General features: G+C 41.1%; 1 protein-coding gene across 3 annotated transcripts in view; it reads left to right on the top strand.

Annotated features, from left to right (window-relative positions):
• Positions 1-18,638, top strand: part of LOC114658593 (rho GTPase-activating protein 40) — a 49,620-nt gene extending 30,982 nt beyond the window's left edge. Inside the window, exons 8-15 of one of the 3 annotated variants that reach the window (XM_028810617.2) lie at positions 3,964-4,041; positions 6,995-7,154; positions 7,573-7,655; positions 11,861-12,067; positions 12,394-12,534; positions 14,664-14,812; positions 14,945-15,000; positions 18,235-18,638. In XM_028810617.2, coding sequence (XP_028666450.1) covers positions 3,964-4,041; positions 6,995-7,154; positions 7,573-7,655; positions 11,861-12,067; positions 12,394-12,534; positions 14,664-14,812; positions 14,945-15,000; positions 18,235-18,341 — 981 coding nt within the window. In that variant the 3' untranslated portion in view covers positions 18,342-18,638. Of the gene's footprint in view, positions 1-3,963; positions 4,042-6,994; positions 7,155-7,572; positions 7,656-11,860; positions 12,068-12,393; positions 12,535-14,615; positions 14,813-14,944; positions 15,001-18,234 lie in introns of those variants that run through there. The other 2 variants (XM_051933271.1, XM_051933270.1) reach the window with 2 other exon arrangements.
• Positions 18,639-19,407: the final 769 nt, after the last annotated feature.

The following is a 19,407-nucleotide window of genomic DNA, read 5'->3' as shown; positions in this document are numbered from 1 at the left end:
TGCTTTAATTACTTCTTGATGGTTATAAACTACTCAAAAAATTTAAAGGAACACTTTGAAAACACATCAGATCTCAATGGGAAAAAATCCTGCTGGATATTTCTACTGATATGGAGTGGGTAATGTGTTAGGAATGAAAGGATGCCACATCGTTTGATGGAAATGAAAATTATCAACCTACAGAGGGCTGAATTCAAAGACACCCTAAAAATCAAAGTAAAAAAATGATGCGGCAGGCTAGTCCATTTTGCCGAAATTTCATTGCAACTCCAAATCGTACTCAGTAGTTTGTATGGCCCCCACGTGCTTGTATGCATGCCTGACAACGTTGGGGGGTGCATGCTCCTAATGAGACGACGGATGGTGTCCTGGGGGATCTCCCCCCAGATCTGGACCAGGGCATCACTGAGCTCCTGGACAGTCTGAGGTGCAACCTGGCCTAGTCGGATGGACCCAAACATAATGTCCCAGAGGTGTTCTATTGGATTTAGATTAGGTGAGCATGGGGGCCAGTCAATGGTATCAATTCCTTCATCTTCCAGAAAATGCCTGCATACTCTTGCCACATGAGGCCTGGCATTGCCATGCACCAGGAGGAGCCCAGGACCCACTGCACCATCATAGGGTCTGACAATGGGTCCAAAGATTTCATCCTGATACCTAATGGCAGTCAAGGTGCCGTTGTCTAGCCTGTAGAGGTCTGTGCGTCCCTCCATGGATATGCTTCCCCAGACCATTACTGACCCACCACCAAACCGATTATGCTGAACGATGTTACAAGCAGCATAACATTCTCCACAGCTTCTCCAGACCCTTTCACGTTTGTCACATGTGCTCAGGGTGAACCTGCTCTCATCTGAGAAAAGCACAGGGTGCCAGTGGTGGACCTGCCAGTTCTGGTATTCTATGGCAAAAGCCAATCGAGCTCCACAGTGCTGGGCTGTGAGCACAGGGCCCACTAGAGGATGTTGGGCCCTCAGGCCACCCTCATGATGTCTGTTTCTGATTGTTTGATCAGAGACATTCACACCAGTGGCCTGCTGAAGGTCATTTTGTAGGGCTCTGGCAGTGCTCATCCTGTTCCTCCTTGCCCAAAGTAGCAGATACCGGTTCTGCTGATGAGTTAAGGACCTTCTACGGCCCTGTCCAGCTCTCCTAGAGTAACTACCTGTCTCCTGAAATCTCCTCCATGCCCTTTTAGACTGTGCTGGAAGACACAGCAAACCTTCTGGTGATGGCACGTATTGATATGCCTGCCATCCTGGAGAAGTTGAACTACCTCTGTAGGGTCCAGGTATCACCTCATGCTACCAGTGGTGACACTGACCGTAACCAAATGCACATCTAGTGAAAAAACAGTCAGAAAAGATGAGGAGAGGAAAATGTCAGTGGCCTCCACCTGCTAAACCATTCCTGTTTTGGGGGTCGTCTCATTGTTGCCCCTCTAGTGCACCTGTTATTAATTTCATTAAGCAGCTGAAACTGATTAACAACCCCCTCTGCTACTTAACTGACCAGATCAATAGCTCAGAAGTTTCATTGACTTGATGCTATACTCTGATTAAAAAGTGTTCCTTTAATTTTTTTTGAATAGTATATTTTCAACCAAACTCCTTGGAGATGTTTTTTCAGTTTTTAAATCTTAAATGAAACTACTCAGGAAATTTGTGCATTGTGAAAGCAATCACTCTACCCTGAAAAATTCTATATACTGAAAACTTCAGTTGACAGTCTTATTATTACCCATTTACTCAATAACCTTTACATTTGGAAAACGTGATTGCTACATTTATTAATTTTCTTTAAGATTCAAAATTTAGAAAATTTTGTCGGTAGCACACAATTTCCTTCAGTCATATTTGAAATTACAATTGGTTTTGTAATAGAAAAAGCATATTATTATTCATTGGAAATCTCTCATTGATGGAGAATATTACTTTCACTGCACAGACTTCATTTTGGAAGTGTATAAACACATTCATCAGAGAGATATTGGTTTTCACTGCATGCAAGTTAAACTTATTACAAGAGAGAAAGATTTATAGATTTATAGAGTAAAACGCTGTCAAAGTCTGCAATGAAAGTTTTATGTTAACACCAGACCTACAATATGTTACTTTAAGTAACCGTAACAACAAGCCATGTTGATGGTGGACGGGGCTGTTTTTCTGTGTGCATGGTCAATCCAAATGACCTTTCACATGGAATGGTTACATCTTGGCCTGATTTATATTTGGTACACCATTTGAAGAATGTGAAGCATTTCTGTAACTTTTATGCTGCCATTCAAAACCATATGAAGAACAATGGAAATTTAGTTACATCAAAGACTTAAGTCTATGCAGCTACACCAAGGATTTCTTACATGCTGATACCTTACAAGTTACATTGGTATTGGTATGGCCTGTAGTGTGACCAAAGTCTGCTCCAGGATTTTGCTTTCTTTCTTGCTTGCAGGGGGTCTCCCCTTGAGTTTTGTAAATGCTACTCCAAAAATACTGTGAAAATATTTGGTTTGGTAATATTTGTGGCACTGAAAAACTGTATTAGATTAGTAGCCTGTCTAAGGCATTAAAATTTAATATTCTTCAGTCATTTATTGGGACGCATAGCCTGAAATCGGGACTGTTGCTGTAACAGGAATGTCTCTTCAGCCTGGTAAATGATAGTGTCGGTGAAATGGTACATCATTGTAATTTGCAGATAATGTGGTTTACTGGTTTAGTGTAAGGTTAACACTGAGTAACTGTTTATTTATTTTGTGCATAATGGCTTACGTGCCACAGCGTATGTCATTCATATCTATATAACCTTTTGTTGCCCTTACCTGCATTTTATACTTTTACAGTTAGGAAGCTCATTTAATTTGCTTGTTACTGTACAATTTAAAGTATTAGGAGGAGTAAAATGTTGAGTTACTGGTTTTCTTCCTTTTATGCTCAAGTTGCAAGAAAGCAGAAACAATTTGCTGGGAGATGAATTCTTACTTTGTTATTGTATGTATTTGTTATATGTTCTGTAAATTTTATCTGCTTTATTGTATATTATGTTGCTTTCTTGAAATAAAATTACTACAAATTAAAAAAAAGAAACAATCTGCTGATGCAGAGGTTTCTGCACGCACCCAGCTGGACTTGCAAATGCAGGTTTGCTTGTTCACCAGCCCGTCTGTGTGCGCCTTCTATCTGTGCACGTAGTCTGCTTATGTTTCATCAGCTTGTATTGGGGATCTGTTTGCTGTCAGTTGAAGCTAAAAAGCTAGGTTTAAAAGAGGAAAATATGAGAAGTTTACAAGTAGGTGTAACTGATGTCAAGGTAAAACTGAAACAGTAAAGGAACTCGTAGTTGAAGTTGCACAGAATGTGTCTCCATTTTAAGATAGACACGTTTGCAGATTTAACTTTGCTTTTCAATGAGAGATTTTAAAATTTCAAAACTTTGTACAGGGTGTTCTGTTTGAGATGTCACAACGAAAATTGAACTGTCTTGACAAATTTACATGAAGATTAAGTATGCCACCTTTGAACAAAATTGGTCAACGTGGAAATGAGTTGTCTCAGGTGGACAGACAGACATAGCTATCACAGTAGGTGCTACACACATTAAATACAAAACCACCTAAAAAGGTACAGGAATGACAGAACAAATGCATTTAAAACTGAAAGCTTAATTCTTTGAACTGCATCCATTATGGACCCCAAACATCCTTTTTGAGCAATACAAAGACTACAGTTTGAAAGTTAAGTGATAATGGGCCCAAAGTTTCATTTTTGAAGCAGCCTGTTAGATATGATAAAGAATCCTCATCCTTCGCAACTCTTAATGGTCTAAGGTGACACATTTAAGTGAGAGACTTTAGAGACTATTATGCTAATAGGCTTTGCTGTTCAAGAAAGTGTTGGTAGTGTGTTAGTACTTCAAGCACTGCGCCAGTGATTCTGACAGGCACTTTTCATCTTACAGATGCTGTCCTTCCTGGAAGAAAAAGCCCTGGATTCCGAAGGCATTTTGAGAGTATCAGGCTCCCAGTCCAGGATTAAGGTATGCTGCTTGGAATTTTACATATCCTGTGTAATAGCAAGAAAAAAACAAGAAAACATTTGGAGTAGTCATCCCATTTACTTGATCAATATTAGTAAGAAAACAACAGAATGAGTAGTATTAACAGACTTAGTCTACAACAAGAAACCACAACTGATCTTAACTGTATTAGACAGCATGTTGGCTTTATAGAGGAATGGCAGGAATGGTGTCTTTTTAGGCTAAGAGATGGATGTGAGGTCATCTTTGGGGCTGGAAGTGGGGTCAGCACTGGAGACTGGGGTGAGGGTATCAGGAAGACTTTTCTTCTGAGGGTCTGCAGAGGGAGAAGAATAGGCATTAGTGATAATTGTCAACACCCATTCCGACTTATCATTCTCTTTAGTTAAGCTCGACTGCCACCCGTGCACACGTGTGCTACACCTTCTAGGCGCTTTCTGTTTTTAGAGTCCTAAATACATTGAGAATCCTTGACTAAAGAAGGGGATCACCTGAATAAAGCAGCCTTGAACTGCATTGGCCTGTTTCTCCTACAGCCAGATTGGGAAGATTTTATCCTTTAGCTGAAGCAGTTCAGAGACATTTTTTGCATGGCATGCTACTGTCTAAAAAGATTGTAATGTTTGATTAGTATCATTATGTTCTAACAAACCTGTGACAAATCTTGCAGATTATCTTCCTCCTCTTAGTTTTACCGTTGTACAAGGTTAATGGCAAGATTGAAAGCTGCCACCTAAAGTTTTAGTAAAAAGGCTTTTAAATAGCTACATTACAGAATGAATTCCCTCAAATCTGACATAAAATGTTTGGAATGGGCTGTTGTTGGATACAGGCTACAGGAAAGCTCCAGAATGTAAGAATCTACACTGGAGTATTGGAGCAAAAACTTCTTCTGATAATTGAACCTAACATCTGGATAACCAATGCAGATTCTGTCCTGGCTATACAACAGTAAACCAACTCTTAGGCCTTAGATCCAGTGCCTATAAAAAATATTCATCCCTTTGAAGTTTTCACATTTTATTTTTGTATAACATTAAATCACTGCTTATTCAATTTATATTTTTAGACACTGATCAACAGAAACACTCTTTAATGTCAAAGTCAAACCAGATCTGGGAAAAGTTGTCTAAATTAATTGCAAATACAAAAAACAAAATAATTGATTGTATAACTATTAATGCCCTTCAAATCAGTATTTAGTAGATGCACTGTGCCAGCTATGCACATCTGGATTCTGCAATGTCTTTGCAAAATGGCTTAAGCTCTGTCTTGTTGCATGGAGATCATGAGTGAACAGCCTTTTTCAAGTAGAGCTACAAATTCTCAACTGAACTGAGATCTGGACTTGGCCGATCCAGGACATTAACATTGTCATTTTTAAGACTTTTGGCTCTTTGCTTGGGGTTATTGTCTTTCTCGAAATCAAATCTTCTCTCAAAACACATTTCTTGCATGCTGCATCAGGATTTCCTACAGGATTTTCCTGTGTTTCTTTGAATTTGTTAAGCAAGTGTTCAGTGTTTGTGACTAGATTTTGAAGTGTACATAAACGTACACTGAATGGACATCCTCCTTGGGAGACAACACAGTGTGCAGACTTGGCAATTCTAACTAACTTATCAGAAGGGTTAGGCTTAGGGTTACTGCTACGTCTACTACACAACTAATACTCTTTTTTATATTTTAGATTCATCAAAAAGTGACACAGGCAAATATTTCCTGTTTAAAAGAGTACTCCACCAAAAAATGTTTTTTTAAATATTACTTACCCCATCACTTGTAGTGATGGCAGAGTAAAGTTTTTAATTTCATATCTTCACTGAGAATGCAGATACAAAGATTTTGATAGTAAGAGTGTCTGTGGAGACCAACACTGGACAACGGCTAACAAGATCAAAAACGTCCATGAAAAATCTCATATTACATAATCTACACATTGTCGCAGTTGAGGCCCCTATCGACCTCTTGAATCCTCATGTACCACTCCAAACACTGGGTAAAAATCCAATTATTATTTATTTTATAATAATGTGCACAAAGCACCCTCCACTCCACACTACTCATACAATCAATAATCAATACACTATAATAACCAATCCTCCTCTCCCAGACGCGTTGCCACCCTTCCACCCAGCTCAGCTCGACGTCTGGGATTTCCCATAGTCCTTTTATAGTCCTTGACCTGGAAGTGTTTCGCCCTCTCTGTCCTACGTGACTAGGAACACTTCCAGGTCATATAAAAACTCCACTTCTTCACCCCGGAAGCACGTCGTTCCTTCCGGTCATGTGTTTATGACGCACTTCCAGGTTATAGGGCATGTAGCACTCTGTGAGCCTCCCTGCAGCGACTCCTGGCGGCCCCGATGTTATCCAGCAGGGCTGTGTATTAAAACTCCATAGTCCATGATGCCCTGCTGGAACTCAGGGCATCCCTATGTTGCAGGTAGGGCTCCATTCGGCGGCTTGGAGGTGTTGGCCAGAATAAATGGCCGGCAATCCCTCACAACATCATGCCATCCAATTATCTTAAATGGGTTAAACGCATGCATGTGTTTTTAAAATACATACTTCTGGGATATTAAAACAATGCACGAACAGAAAATGCATTCAAATGGGATTACACTTTGTAATTGAAGACCTGAACTCTCCATTTATTGGTCAAGAACCCTGTTAAGGCTGATAGACAGACAGACAGACAGATAGATAGCCTGTTTAGGCCATTTAGGCAATGCTGTCACTACAATGGAACAGGTTTGCATTTTAAATACAGTTATAGGAATCAATGGCAAAATTGTTGGTAGGAGAGGATATAAAGCTCTGTAATGGTAGCAGGATGGAAGTAGGTGAGCGTAAAATAAAACCTTAAGGAAATGGATAGGTATTTACTTTAAAATACAATTATGTGCAGATTGACTTTATTTGTTTTATATTTGTAATACCTCTCTTACAGAGTTTGCAGCAGAGACTAGAGAATACTTTCTACTTAGGGCTTTTCAAATGGGAGGAAGTGAATCCCAATGATGGAGCTGCACTTCTCAAGAAATTCATACGTGATCTGCCAGTGCCTTTGTTAACTGCAGAGTATCTTCACACTTTCAGCACTGTTGGTGGTAAGTAAGAGAGATCTGTTCCAGTTTGCTTGTAATGGTGTAAACAAATGGATGTTTTAGGGTTCATGGTGGCACATTGGTGAGGAGTGCTGCCTCATAGCCTCAGGTGCCTCTGGTTTCCAGGGTTTTCCTACTAGAGTAATTGTTAATTGGCTCAGTTAGGGCGAAATTGACCTATAGAAGGGATGCAGGGTCAGTTCTTGTCTTGTACCCAGTGCTTGTGAGAAAGACTCTAGTCTCCATAATTCCAAATTGGATCAAGTATGCTTAAAAGTTGATGGACAGAAGTTATGTGGAAATATGTGAATGACAGGGAGTACATAATAGAGATGTTGCACATAAACAAAATCCACATACCCATCAAAATTTATGTTCACTTTGGGGATACATATTCATTATGCCTTTTTGTTTTTTGCAGACATTCCATATCTGCAGCAGAGGCTCCACGTTCTCAATCTTCTTGTGCTTCTCTTGCCAGATCCCAATAGAAACACCCTAAAGGTATGTGGGCAGAACATTTCTGACATTATCCTGCACTCTTACATTGTGTAAAGACACTTTGAGCATATCTTACTCACTGAGCATTCTCCTGGTAAGATGTCTGTTGCAAAATTGGGCGGAAGTATTTGGTACAGCAAAAACCAAAAACTGCACTGACAGTCAACATTAATGAAGATGACCTGCGGTTGTCTAGTCCCCTCCAAAACCTGAAATTGGCAAACATTTAGTGACTAATCTGAGGAGATGATATTAAACTGCACAGAAATAAAGAGGCTAATGTTTCAAATAGGCAGTGACACAATCATGCCATTTGTACATAGACTCGTTCACTATTTCCTAGGAAATGGGCTCTGTGGAAAATTTTGTCTTTCTTGGGATGGCAGTTACATGTGTTTAGTAGAGGTTTGCTTGAGGAGGGTGCAGTTAAAATTCAGAATATTCACTGGGTCTTAGGGTGTTAAGGATGGGGTTTACAGGGCTTGTTGCTGTTGTTGCATAGCTTCTGAGACTTACTCAATTAATGTCTGTGCAGAGTTTGCGTATTTTCCCTTTGTCTATGCAAGTTTTCTGGTATCCCTGAGATACTGTGCAATTGTAATTGGTATCTCTAAATTACCCTGGTATAAGTAAATCTGGATGTGTATGCAAGGAGACCCTTTGATGGACTTTTCTTTGATGGACTTGTCTAATGCTACTAGGACAGGTCAGACTCCCCACCACTTTTTAATGAAAAAAGATGGGATAGGATTAGCGCCTCTACTTTCAACTCCAGTTACTTCTACCATTGCCTGTTCACTGGCTCTGTGGGTTTCCTCTGTGTACTCCCGTTTCCTGCCACATCCTAAAGACATACTTCTTAGGTTCAATGTCAAGAGTAACTTGGCCTTGTATTTGTGAGTTTGGGTATGTGTATGAAAGTGGCCTCTGGCAGAAGGAGTTCTTGCTTTGCACCCAGTTTTTCTAGAGCAAATATTGGTTATCTCTCACCCTGGAATGTAAAATGCTGAAAATAGAGGGCTGGATGGAATGATTGGGTGTGTATTTTGTTGAAATCATATTCTCAGGATGCTATGGGAGACTATGTTTATGTTTAAACTTACATTTAATCACTTAGCAGATGCCTTTGCCCAAAAACGATAACCAAAAGAGGTCAACATAATCAAGTAAACATCAGTCTGGAGACTGTTTAGAAATAAGGACAAAGTTACAGTATTAACCATCACACACGAACAGCTCTTAACCCAAACAGCATGATGAAAGACTCTTCTCACAACTAAGAGGATATAGTGGATGTTTGCCGATTGGCCGACGAACCACAAGCGTTATGTGGTAGGTAACTACCTAAATAATGTGTACACCTGAAAAGCCCCAATACGGGTAAAACACTTGTTGTTTGGCAGATACTGTATCACACACACACACACACACACACACATATATATATATATATATATATATATATATATATATATATATATATATATATATATATATATATATATATATATTGTGGAATGAGCCCCGGACACAGACAGATGGACATTGTGTTTTAAGCACGCAACACATGTTTATTTACAATATTTACAGTTATCAAAAGTGCACAAACCCCAGTGCCGCAGCACCAATCACCCCAGTCCAGGCCAACACCACAGTATGCCTTTCATCAGACTGCCTCCTTCTCTGTCCTCTCAGACCTTGTCCTCTTCCACCCAACTCTAGCCACTCTGTGAAGGGAGTGGCCCCTTTTATATGCACCCGGATGTGCTCCAGGTGCTTCCTGGAAATCTTCCACCAGCACTCCCCAGTGTGGCGGAAGTGCCGTCTGCATACCCGGAAGCACTCTGGGTGTCCCCACTCGTCTTCCCCCCAGCACTTCCTGGTGTGGCGGAAGTGCTGGGGTCCAGGGCTCTCCAGGCATGGGGGCGCCCCCTGGCGGCGACCATGGGCCCCTACAGGGTTGAGCGTCCCAGCTCCATACCCGTGGCCCTCAAACGAACCAGGGTGGTTGCCCCCTTGTGGTCTGGAGGAGGCACAAGCCCTCCTCTGGTCTTCCTGGGTGTCCCGGCTGGGTACCACTGTATATATGCAAACCGTATCACAGACCTTCTCTTCCACACACATATATATATATATATATATATATATATATATATATATATATATATATATATATATATATATATATATATATAGTGAAAGACACCCAGAATACAGACAGAGACAGACTCAGAATGTCCCAAACCACATGCTTTTATAGTTTCTTTTACTTTCTTCTCCTTTCCTTTGCTGCCTACACTCCTCTCCTGCAAGCTCTGTCCTCTGCCACCCGACTCTGGCTCCTTGAATGGAGTGAGGCGGCCCCTTTTATAATGCACCTGGATGTGGTCCAGGTGCACCCTGATGATTTTCCTGCAGCACCTCCTGGTGTGGCGGAAGTGCTGCAGTCCGAGGCTCTGGGAGTGTCCAAGGGCCCCCTAGTGGTGGCCCTGATGCAAACCAGAGGGGCTGTCCACTCGTGTCCCGGGGAAGGTATTGCCTCTATCCTGGTCCTTCCACTTTCCAGGCATCCCTGTGCATCAAGGTCCCCGGTCGTCTGTCACAATATAGCATTAAGGATTTGAAGTAATGCATGCTGCTACAGGGAGCCAGTTTAGTGACCTGAAAAGAGGAATGACATGCTCACATCCCAGCCAGGTAAACAGAAGACGTGCCGCTGCATTTTGAATAAATTGCAGTGGCTTGGTAGAGCATCTAGGTACCCCTGCCAGTAAGAGGTACAGTGGTCAAGATGTGATAAGACAAGACCAAAAGTTTTGTTGCATACTCCATTAGATCTTGCAGAAGTTAAACAGTGTGAATCAGAATGAATGAGAGACAGTTGCAATGTGGTTGGTGAAGGATTACCCTAAGGTTGCATAATGATAATAAGTCAAGTTTTCCAGACATAGGGCGTTAAACAGATGGATTGGCTGGTATAACATGGAGCTCTGCCTTTGCCATGAGAATACATGGGACTGGATGATAGGGCCTATTGAGGCATCTCAGTGCAATGGCCCCTCTTGATGCTTCACCGGTTAGAACTGAGCAATCTGTTCTCTAGGTAAAAGAAGAGACTTGGTTAGAGATGGCATATTCAAGTGTTTTGGATAAAAAAGAGAGAAGAGAGACTGGTTTGTGATTGCTCACTTGAGATGGGGCTAGTGTGGGCTTTTTGAGAAATGAATTTATCAGGGCCTGTTTGAACACAGTAGGAAAAGAACCTGAGATGAGCAAGGTGTTGATGACGTGTGTGACAGCAGAAATGAGTGAAGGAGAGATTGCCTGGTGGAGATGTAAGGGGAAGGGTCTAATGACAGGTAGTGGGGTGACTAAAGAGGATGTTGGAGTAGACAATTGGAGTAGAGGTGGATGCTGAGAAGAAAGGTGAAAGCAGAGAACAAGCTAAGCATATCAGAAGTATTGCCAATCCTGTACTGGAAGAGAAGTTCTTTAGTGTGGGTAGTAGCAGAAGAGAAGTAGGATAAAAGATTGATGCATATCTAGATCAGGTGGGCTTTTGACTTCATTTCCTTTTGGCTGTCCTAAGCTTGGTTCAGAGGCTGTGTAGAGCTTATAGAGGTGTGGGAAGGAGTTACATTTTGTCTGGTTTTGTGCTTACCACACATATTGATAACTAATGGTTAACAATCCAGATTTTGATACATGATTTGATATTATTGTACGCCATGATTTGTATTTGAATGACATCAGGGTAGTTCAGCAATTTCCCAACTACAGAGTCCTGAGATTGAGTCATGCCTCTATGCAAGTTCTCACTGTATCTGTTTGGTGTTTTTATTACACAACCCAGAGATCAGGTTGTTAGGTGGCTCTAACATGACTGTGTAGCTGTGTCCATGATGGAATATAGTTGGTTCTTGCTTTGAGACCAATCCTGCACCTCTGCTTTGGCACTCAAGACTCAATTAAAATTAAGTTTGTTAAATAATGAATGAATGGATGGATTATTACATTATTTTCAATACTTTGTATGTTATCTGCCTTTCAATATATGTTTTACTTTAGGAAGACATGCCATTTGTGGAAAGTTTGACACTTAACATGATTCCAGTTGTGGTTGTCACCTTGATACAACTGACTGACATTATCACCTTTGTGTAGATTCATTCTGAACTGACTTTGGTGTGTAATTTGTCTCCCTGTAGGCCCTGCTTGAGTTTCTGAGGAAAGTGGTTTTGCATGAGAAGTCTAACCGCATGAACCTGTGGAGTGTCTCCACTATCATGGCACCTAACCTCTTCTTTCATAAGAGTGTAGACACCAAGCTGAGTGGAGGTCGTGAGAAAGTACTGGCGGAGAGGGCAGCAGACATCATGAGGCTGCTACTCCAATATCAAGACCTGCTGTGGACAGTAAGTTTCCTTATCATGTCACACAGCAGATTCATTCATTCATGATTCCATTTGAATGCTGTTACCCAGCAATGTCTCTTTAAATGTGCATATTTGCCATTTTGAAGCAATACTGAAATTGCTATATGCAGAACATTATTGTTTTCCAGATTTTGTTTCTTTTTTTATCAAAAAGGTGCACAAAAACTTACACTGAATGAACAATATTTGAAACAAACTCTAAAATACACCTTTGTCAGATGAGCAGAGGGAAGCTTCCTCCTTCCATAAATTGATAGTGTTGTGCTACATGTATTCTTATCTAAGATTTGATGCCATATTTGCAGATTCCATGTTTCCTGATGTCTCAGGTGAGAAAGCTAAATGAAAACAGCAGCCGCAGATACCAGTTCTATGACAGGAGGATTAAAAATCTACTGAAGAAAATCTACAATGACCGGCACAAGACAGAAAAGTGCTCAGCAGAGGTACGGATCTTATTTGAGCAATGAAATAAGTCCCTTGCAATACTAGGTCACATATAGTGGGCATTTGCTTCAGTTGGCACTCCAAGTGCTTTTGAAATATTTTAGTGCTACCTTCTGCTAGCCATTTTGCCACCCACATGTCTCTAGTTAGAAGTAAAACTGTTATGGAGAGTTTCATGAACTGGTTTTGCTTCTTGTTAGAGCATAGATTGTTGTTCACGCCGCTGTCTGTGATTATCAAATGCTGCGTGAATGCCAGAAAACAAGACTCAGCTATCCTAATATACAGTATAATCCCCAAGTATTTTCTCAAATAGTGAACCAAAATTAACCGATAGGACAATACTGGATTTATAGACGTGGACACATTTGTTGGTACCCTTTTAGCTCAAAAAAGTTCTGTATGCCTCCTGATAAGTGATTAAATGAAAAGCAGTTGTCCCATGCGTACTTGAATGCTTTTAATATGTCAGTGAGTAAAGCAAAGCAATGGCCTGGATACATCTGTTGGTACCCCTAGAGAAGATCATAATTAGTTGGATTAGGGTGATTTTTCAGACTAGCCTTTTTCTTTAATTAGTATTACAAGCAGTCATTCAGCATATTTAAATGGAGAAAAGTCATCACTCTGCTGTTTGGCATCATCTTAGGTAACATACTGAACATGGACCAGAGAAACAAAGGAGACAGTTGTCAGAGGAGATCAGAAAGAAAATTATAGACAAGCATGTTAAAGGCAAAGGCTAGTAGACCATCTCCAAACACCTTGATGTTCCTGTGACAACAGTTGCAAATGTTATTAAGAAGTTTAAGGTTCATGGGGCTGTAGCCAACCTCCCTGGATGCAGCTACAACAGGAAAGTCAACCTCAGAATGTGCAGAAGGATAGTCAGAATGGTAGACAGAAAGCCAAGGACAACTTCAAAAAGAGATACAAGCTGAAGACCAAGATCAAGGTTCATCAGTGTCTGGTTGCACCATCTATTGCTTTTTGAGCAACGGTGGGCTCAATGGAAGAAAACCTGGGAGGACTCCACTGTTGAAAGAAAAACATAAAAAAAGACACACTGGTATTTACTAAAATACGTATTGACAAGCCACAGTCTTCTGGGATAATGTCCTTTGGACAGATGAGACAAAAAACAGAGCTTTTTGTCAACTCACACCAGCTCTATGTCCACAGATGAAAAAAATGAAGCTTTCAAAGAAAAGAACACCGTACCTACTGTTATATTTTTGGAATTCTTTGCTGCATTTGGCATGGAGTACCTTGAGCCTGTGCAGTGAACAATGAAATCTCAAGACTTTCAAGACATTTTGGAGCAAAACGTACTGCCCAGTGTCAGAAAGGTCTGTCTCAATCACAGGTCATGGACCCTCAAACAGGATAATGACCGAAAAACATAACCTAAAAGCACCCAAGAATAGCTACGAACAAAACATTGGGCTATTGTGATGTGGCCTTCCATGAGCTCTGATGTGAATCCTATCAAACATCTATGAAAAGAACTGAAACGTGCAGTCTGGAGAAGACCCGCTTCAAACTTGACACAGCTGGAGCGGTTTGCTCAGGAAGAGTGGCCCAAACATGCGGACAAGTGCAGAAGTCTCATTGAGAGCTACAGGAACGGCTTGTTTGCAGAGATTGCTTCTGAAGGTTGTGCAACAAAATATTAGGTTAAGGGTCCTGTCATTTTTGTCCATGTCATTTTTATTTGTGTTATTATTTGAAATATTCTGTTGCATCAAAACTCTGAACCAAATTCTGAGTTTTGTTAAATACAGAATAAACAATGATGGGTGCCAATTACATTTTTTTAGTTTCAAGTTATTTCAGAGACAATTGTGGGATCTTCTTTTTTTTTTGTGGAGGGGTGCCAACACATTTGTTCACATCTATGCTTTACTTTTACCTGTTGCCTGCAGAATGAATTAGAGGAAGGGCTGTTTTATATTCTTCCATCGTTTTGCACTTTTTGATATGTGCTACAGGAGGGATTGAAATATAGGGTGGCTTCCTCCAAGATGGAGGCAGTTTCTTTCATCCGTTACCGGAAGCTGACTCTTGTCCCTCACTGTAGCAGGTGTTTTAGATGCAGCCCACTAATCAGCGTGAACCGTCCTCACAGCCTCACAGGACAGTGAAGATCCAGACCGGCCTTCAGCAGAATGATGTTTTAAAGATCGAGCTGAATGTTGACTGTCAGGCTGCAGATGTTCTAGAACAATGCCACAAGCAACTGAATGCACAGGAGGCCAATGCTGCCACAGGGTGTGGGTAAGTGGGCCAATACTTTGCCTGTGTGTAGGGAATAGAGTTAATGGGTGAGAATTTTCTTTACTTTAACATAATAGTTACAGGAGTGAAACATAAAGCTCTTGGGTTAACATGTGGATGTTTTTCTTGCAGCAATGGATCTGTTGAGAAGCCAGAAATTGCCCTTTATGAAGTTGGTGGAAATATTGGTATGTCTAAGCATAAACATTTTCTCCAGTGACACCCATTAGAATATAGAAATTAAAACTGAAGGAATTGTGAAATTTCTAGGCTATAACCTTAAATTTTCACCACTATGGACTGTCTGAAAGAGCCATTCAGGCTGGGCTAGGCGTTCTAGTATACTGGTAAAGTTAAGGTTGCTAAAAGTAAAATCCATTGACTCAACTGCGAGATACTCTGCCCTGACAGGCAACACATTTTCAAAAATAAATGTTGGGCCATGTCACCCAGATGGAGGGTTTTCTGGGGGGTTCAAATGAGACCCTAAGCCCTGGGCTGGTGGAAGCCCAGGAAGGTCTGCGCAAAAATGTAACAATAACAATATTTGGTGATTTGACAACAGCCTTTGAGTGCCAGCTGTGTGTGAAGAAGGTATACTCTGCCACTTCTAAAGATCCATGGACACCTCTTGAATTTCTTAATCTCCATACATGCATAGCGGTCCAGTGCCGCTAAGATTCACACCGTCGAAGACCACTCAACCTAACCTGGATGGTGCCAATGTGTGTGGCATGTCATCTACCGCTCTCTATTTTGCTTATGTTTTTGTTGTTATTTGTGTGTGTGTCATGCAAAATGTCAACTCACTACTGGTGTATGATCACCAAACACTTATGGAGCTTTGTTTGTCTGCTGTAAAGCTTGTACAGTTTGACAACAGAGGACAAGATTTTCCTCCTGGAATGCCAGCTTTCCTCTACCATGCTCCAGGTCCATCTCACAGATGCCGAGGTAAATGCAGCAGGCGGTTGGTAAAGTTAGAGGCCTGTTTAGCTTGATCTCCCAAAGCTTTTCTAGCTCAACATAGATCGGCTCCTCACCATTTTGCGTCATGGCGCTCCCGGGACCCTGTGGACTTCTGGCTGGTACCTGTTTTTGGCTCTGATCAGGCGATTCCACCTCCGGGCCCCTGCCCACTTCACCTGCACTGGCGAGGAGCGAATCTCCAGAACTTGTGGCCTCTGGCGTGCGTTCCGCTCACTATTGCGACTTCGGACCTGGCTCCCATCAGGATGGGTCTAATGAACGCTAGATCTGTAATGAACAAAACTTTTATCTTAAAGGATTTCTTTGCCTCTCATGGATTGGATTTCCTCTGTATAGTTGAAACCTGGTTGTCTCCTGGTGAGTCCAGCGCCTTCTCTGAATTGTTGCCTTTTGGCTGCTCATATTTTAATTCCCAGCGGTTCTCAGGTCGTGGTGGAGGTTTAGCAACTGTTTTCAAATCCAAGTTTGACAGTAAATAGTAGTTTCTAGCTGTTTCTTTCTCCAGCTTTGAACTGAGTCTTTTTGAGTTTGGTCATTCTCCTGTGCTGCTCTGCATGGTGGTTTATCGTCCTATCCTATCTGGAATTTATTTGTTTTTGGTGGAGAATCCAGGGATGCACCCAGCCTTGGTCTCACCCACACACACTCACAAGCAGAGACAAAAACACAGCAGGTAATAAAACAATTAAAGAATTTCTTAAACACTAATGAACGAAATATAACTACACATTAAATAATTCCACCCCAGTCCCCTTACGGCGATGTACAATAAACACAAACAAACCACAACAATTTAACACTCAAGACAATGTCCTTATACAGTCCAATACAGCAAAAACAGGTGGAATGATATGGTGTGAAGATGAGAATCCCGAGAACAGCTTCTGTAGAAAATGAATGAAACAGTCCTACGGTAGTCCTGAGCAGCGAGGGGTAAGATTTCCAGGAGTGCTCCTTTTGAAGACACACAGCAATTAATCCACCACTATAACACGACAGGCAGGCACGAGACAGTCCATTCATCTAACGTGAAACGATCCAGGGCACAATTGACTTTTCAGACGACACAAAACACAGATCTCCTTTTGCTCCATCGGGCCTCCTTTTTAAACTTTCCCGCCGGCCTTTTTCATCCCCAGCAGCCACTACTTCCGTTCCCATCATACTTTACAGGTAACCCCCTTGGGCTGCTGGGAAGTGAAGTTCTCCCCACGGCAGCACTGCTACACATGGAATGAAGCTTCAGAAATTTTACGTTACGTGTTTACGTTACTCTGTGCATTTCTTGCATGTTTCAAGTCACTGCAGCCAGGAGAAAGCATAGAGATGAACAAAATGATTGGCACAAAACTGGATTTGTAGAGAAACTCTGTGTTATAGCTTTATAGAACAAATCCCAAAATAAATGATGTCTCGTCTCTAGCGAAATCCGTACCATTCACACAGAAGAAAGGCATTCAGTTCCTACCTGGAAGTGTTTTCATACATTAACCTGCATGCCTCTGCCCGTCATTAATATTTAAAAAACGACTTATAGTGGGGGCAAATCACAGGAAATGTGCACATACTCAGCTAATATGGGGCAGTTTGCGACTTTTAGAACGCTGAGTTTTTCTGTGGAGAAAACACAGTCATGTGCATGGCAATGTATTTTGATGTGTCTTTGTGTGGATAACGTGCATTATATTCCACTGAAAAAAAATGTGCTGCACTCCTCCACAGTGATGTGAATGAGAGGCAGAAACACAGCTGACTTTACCAGAGTGCTGAAGATTACATGCTTTGCACAGCTGCAGATGGAATGAAAGGCAAACACACAAGTGTCAATGAAGCTGCGGGGAGCAGTAGTCCTTATTTCTGCCAAAAAAAGATTTTTAAACCCTGAAAACTTTGTAGTGAGTTTGGTAATTGTGAAACTGCCTGCCAAATTTATTTTAGTTCTCAGTTTTGAGTAACTGTATGCAGATCGAAACTTGCCTGTTTCTCTCCTCACTAGAACAAGCTGATTAAAAATGACGTTCACGACTGAACCGTTTAACAGCCCATTGCATGGGAGCTAGCGTGTTAAGTGACTTGTGCAGATCTTATTAATGACTTGGCAAATACAAACGCTTCTGCAGAAATTATCAGAGTAATATAGAACCTGTTATTTACAAAGTTTGTCTTACATGCTGTAAAAATTATATTTTGCTCTATTTGATTTGCAGTGTTACAAAATGTGTCTAAATGTTTTGCACTTGGCTTGAAATGTTCTAAAAAAAATATTTTGCATTTGGCTAGCAGTGCTCCAAAATACACATTGATAATGTTCTGTTAGTTCTGTCAGGTTTGTTAAATGGCTGTGAGGCTGATGCGGGGCCCATTTGGACAGTTCTCTCCCTGGCCCTGACATGTATAACTGAGCTGAGGCTTGCTTGTTTTTGTTCTTTTAGGGGAGCACTGTGTGGATCCTACCACTTTTCTCTTAGACTTGTACAACAACAACCCAGGAGCCGAGTGGATTATAAAGCAACGACACCCTGATACCAAACGAGAATGACTTTTGGTCACAATGGCCCTCTGTACTTACATGGAGAGTGAATTTCAAAAGTTCAGAGCTTATAGACCTCACAGTAGAGGACAGAGGAGTCAAGCTTGTTCATGTTATTCCATCACCAGATCCAAAGGAGTTGAGTGTCAACAAGGAGCTCAGAGAGAGAGAAAGAGAGCTCATTTGCTGTCTGGAAGCACCTCTGATCACCACACTGCCTTTGAATTCAAAATATCCACTGGTGATGATGAGACCAAGGGAATTTGGATAGAAACAAATTGAAAAACCCCAAACAAATAAATTGTTTCAAGACCTTTGTGTGTATCTTGATGAAATATATGAGTCTACCTTACTGAACACTTGCAGTCTACCAACCATATCTCCCCTAGGAATTCAACTTACTGACCACAGGTGCCTGCTGTTTACACATCCCACTTCTGTCCTGTAGAAGTTTAATGTCCAAAGAGATACTTTAAAAGCAGGCTATGATGTTGTAAAAACATACTTTAATACAAACAATATATATACTGTATATATACAGATAGGTCCATAAATATTTGGACAGAGACAACTTTTTTCTAATTTTGGTTCTGTACATTACCACAATGAATTTTAAATGAAACAACTCAGATGCAGTTGAAGTGCAGACTTTCAGCTTCAATTCAGTGGGGTGAACAAAACGATTGCATCAAAATGTGAGGCAACTAAAGCATTTGTTGAACACAATCCCTTCATTTCAGAGGCTCAAAAGTAATTGGACAAATTGAATAACTGGAAATAAAATGTTCATTTCTAATACTTGGTTGAAAACCCTTTGCTGACAATGACAGCCTGAAGTCTTGAACTCATGGACAACACCAGATGCTGGGTTTCCTCCTTTTTAATGCTCTGCCAGGCCTTTACTGCAGCGGCTTTCAGTTGCTGTTTGTTTGTGGGCCTTTCTGTCTGAAGTTTAGTCCTCAACAAGTGAAATGCCTGCTCAATTGGGTTAAGATCAGGTGACTGACTTGGCCATTCAAGAATTTTCCACTTCTTTGCTTTAATAAACTCCTGGGTTGCTTTGGCTGTATGTTTT

The sequence above is a fragment of the Erpetoichthys calabaricus genome, chromosome 10 (assembly GCF_900747795.2).
Source record: "Erpetoichthys calabaricus chromosome 10, fErpCal1.3, whole genome shotgun sequence".
In the NCBI taxonomy this organism is placed as follows: Eukaryota; Metazoa; Chordata; class Cladistia; order Polypteriformes; family Polypteridae; genus Erpetoichthys; species Erpetoichthys calabaricus.
Note: the sequence above shows the minus strand (reverse complement) of the source record. Positions and strands in the feature narration are given on the sequence as shown.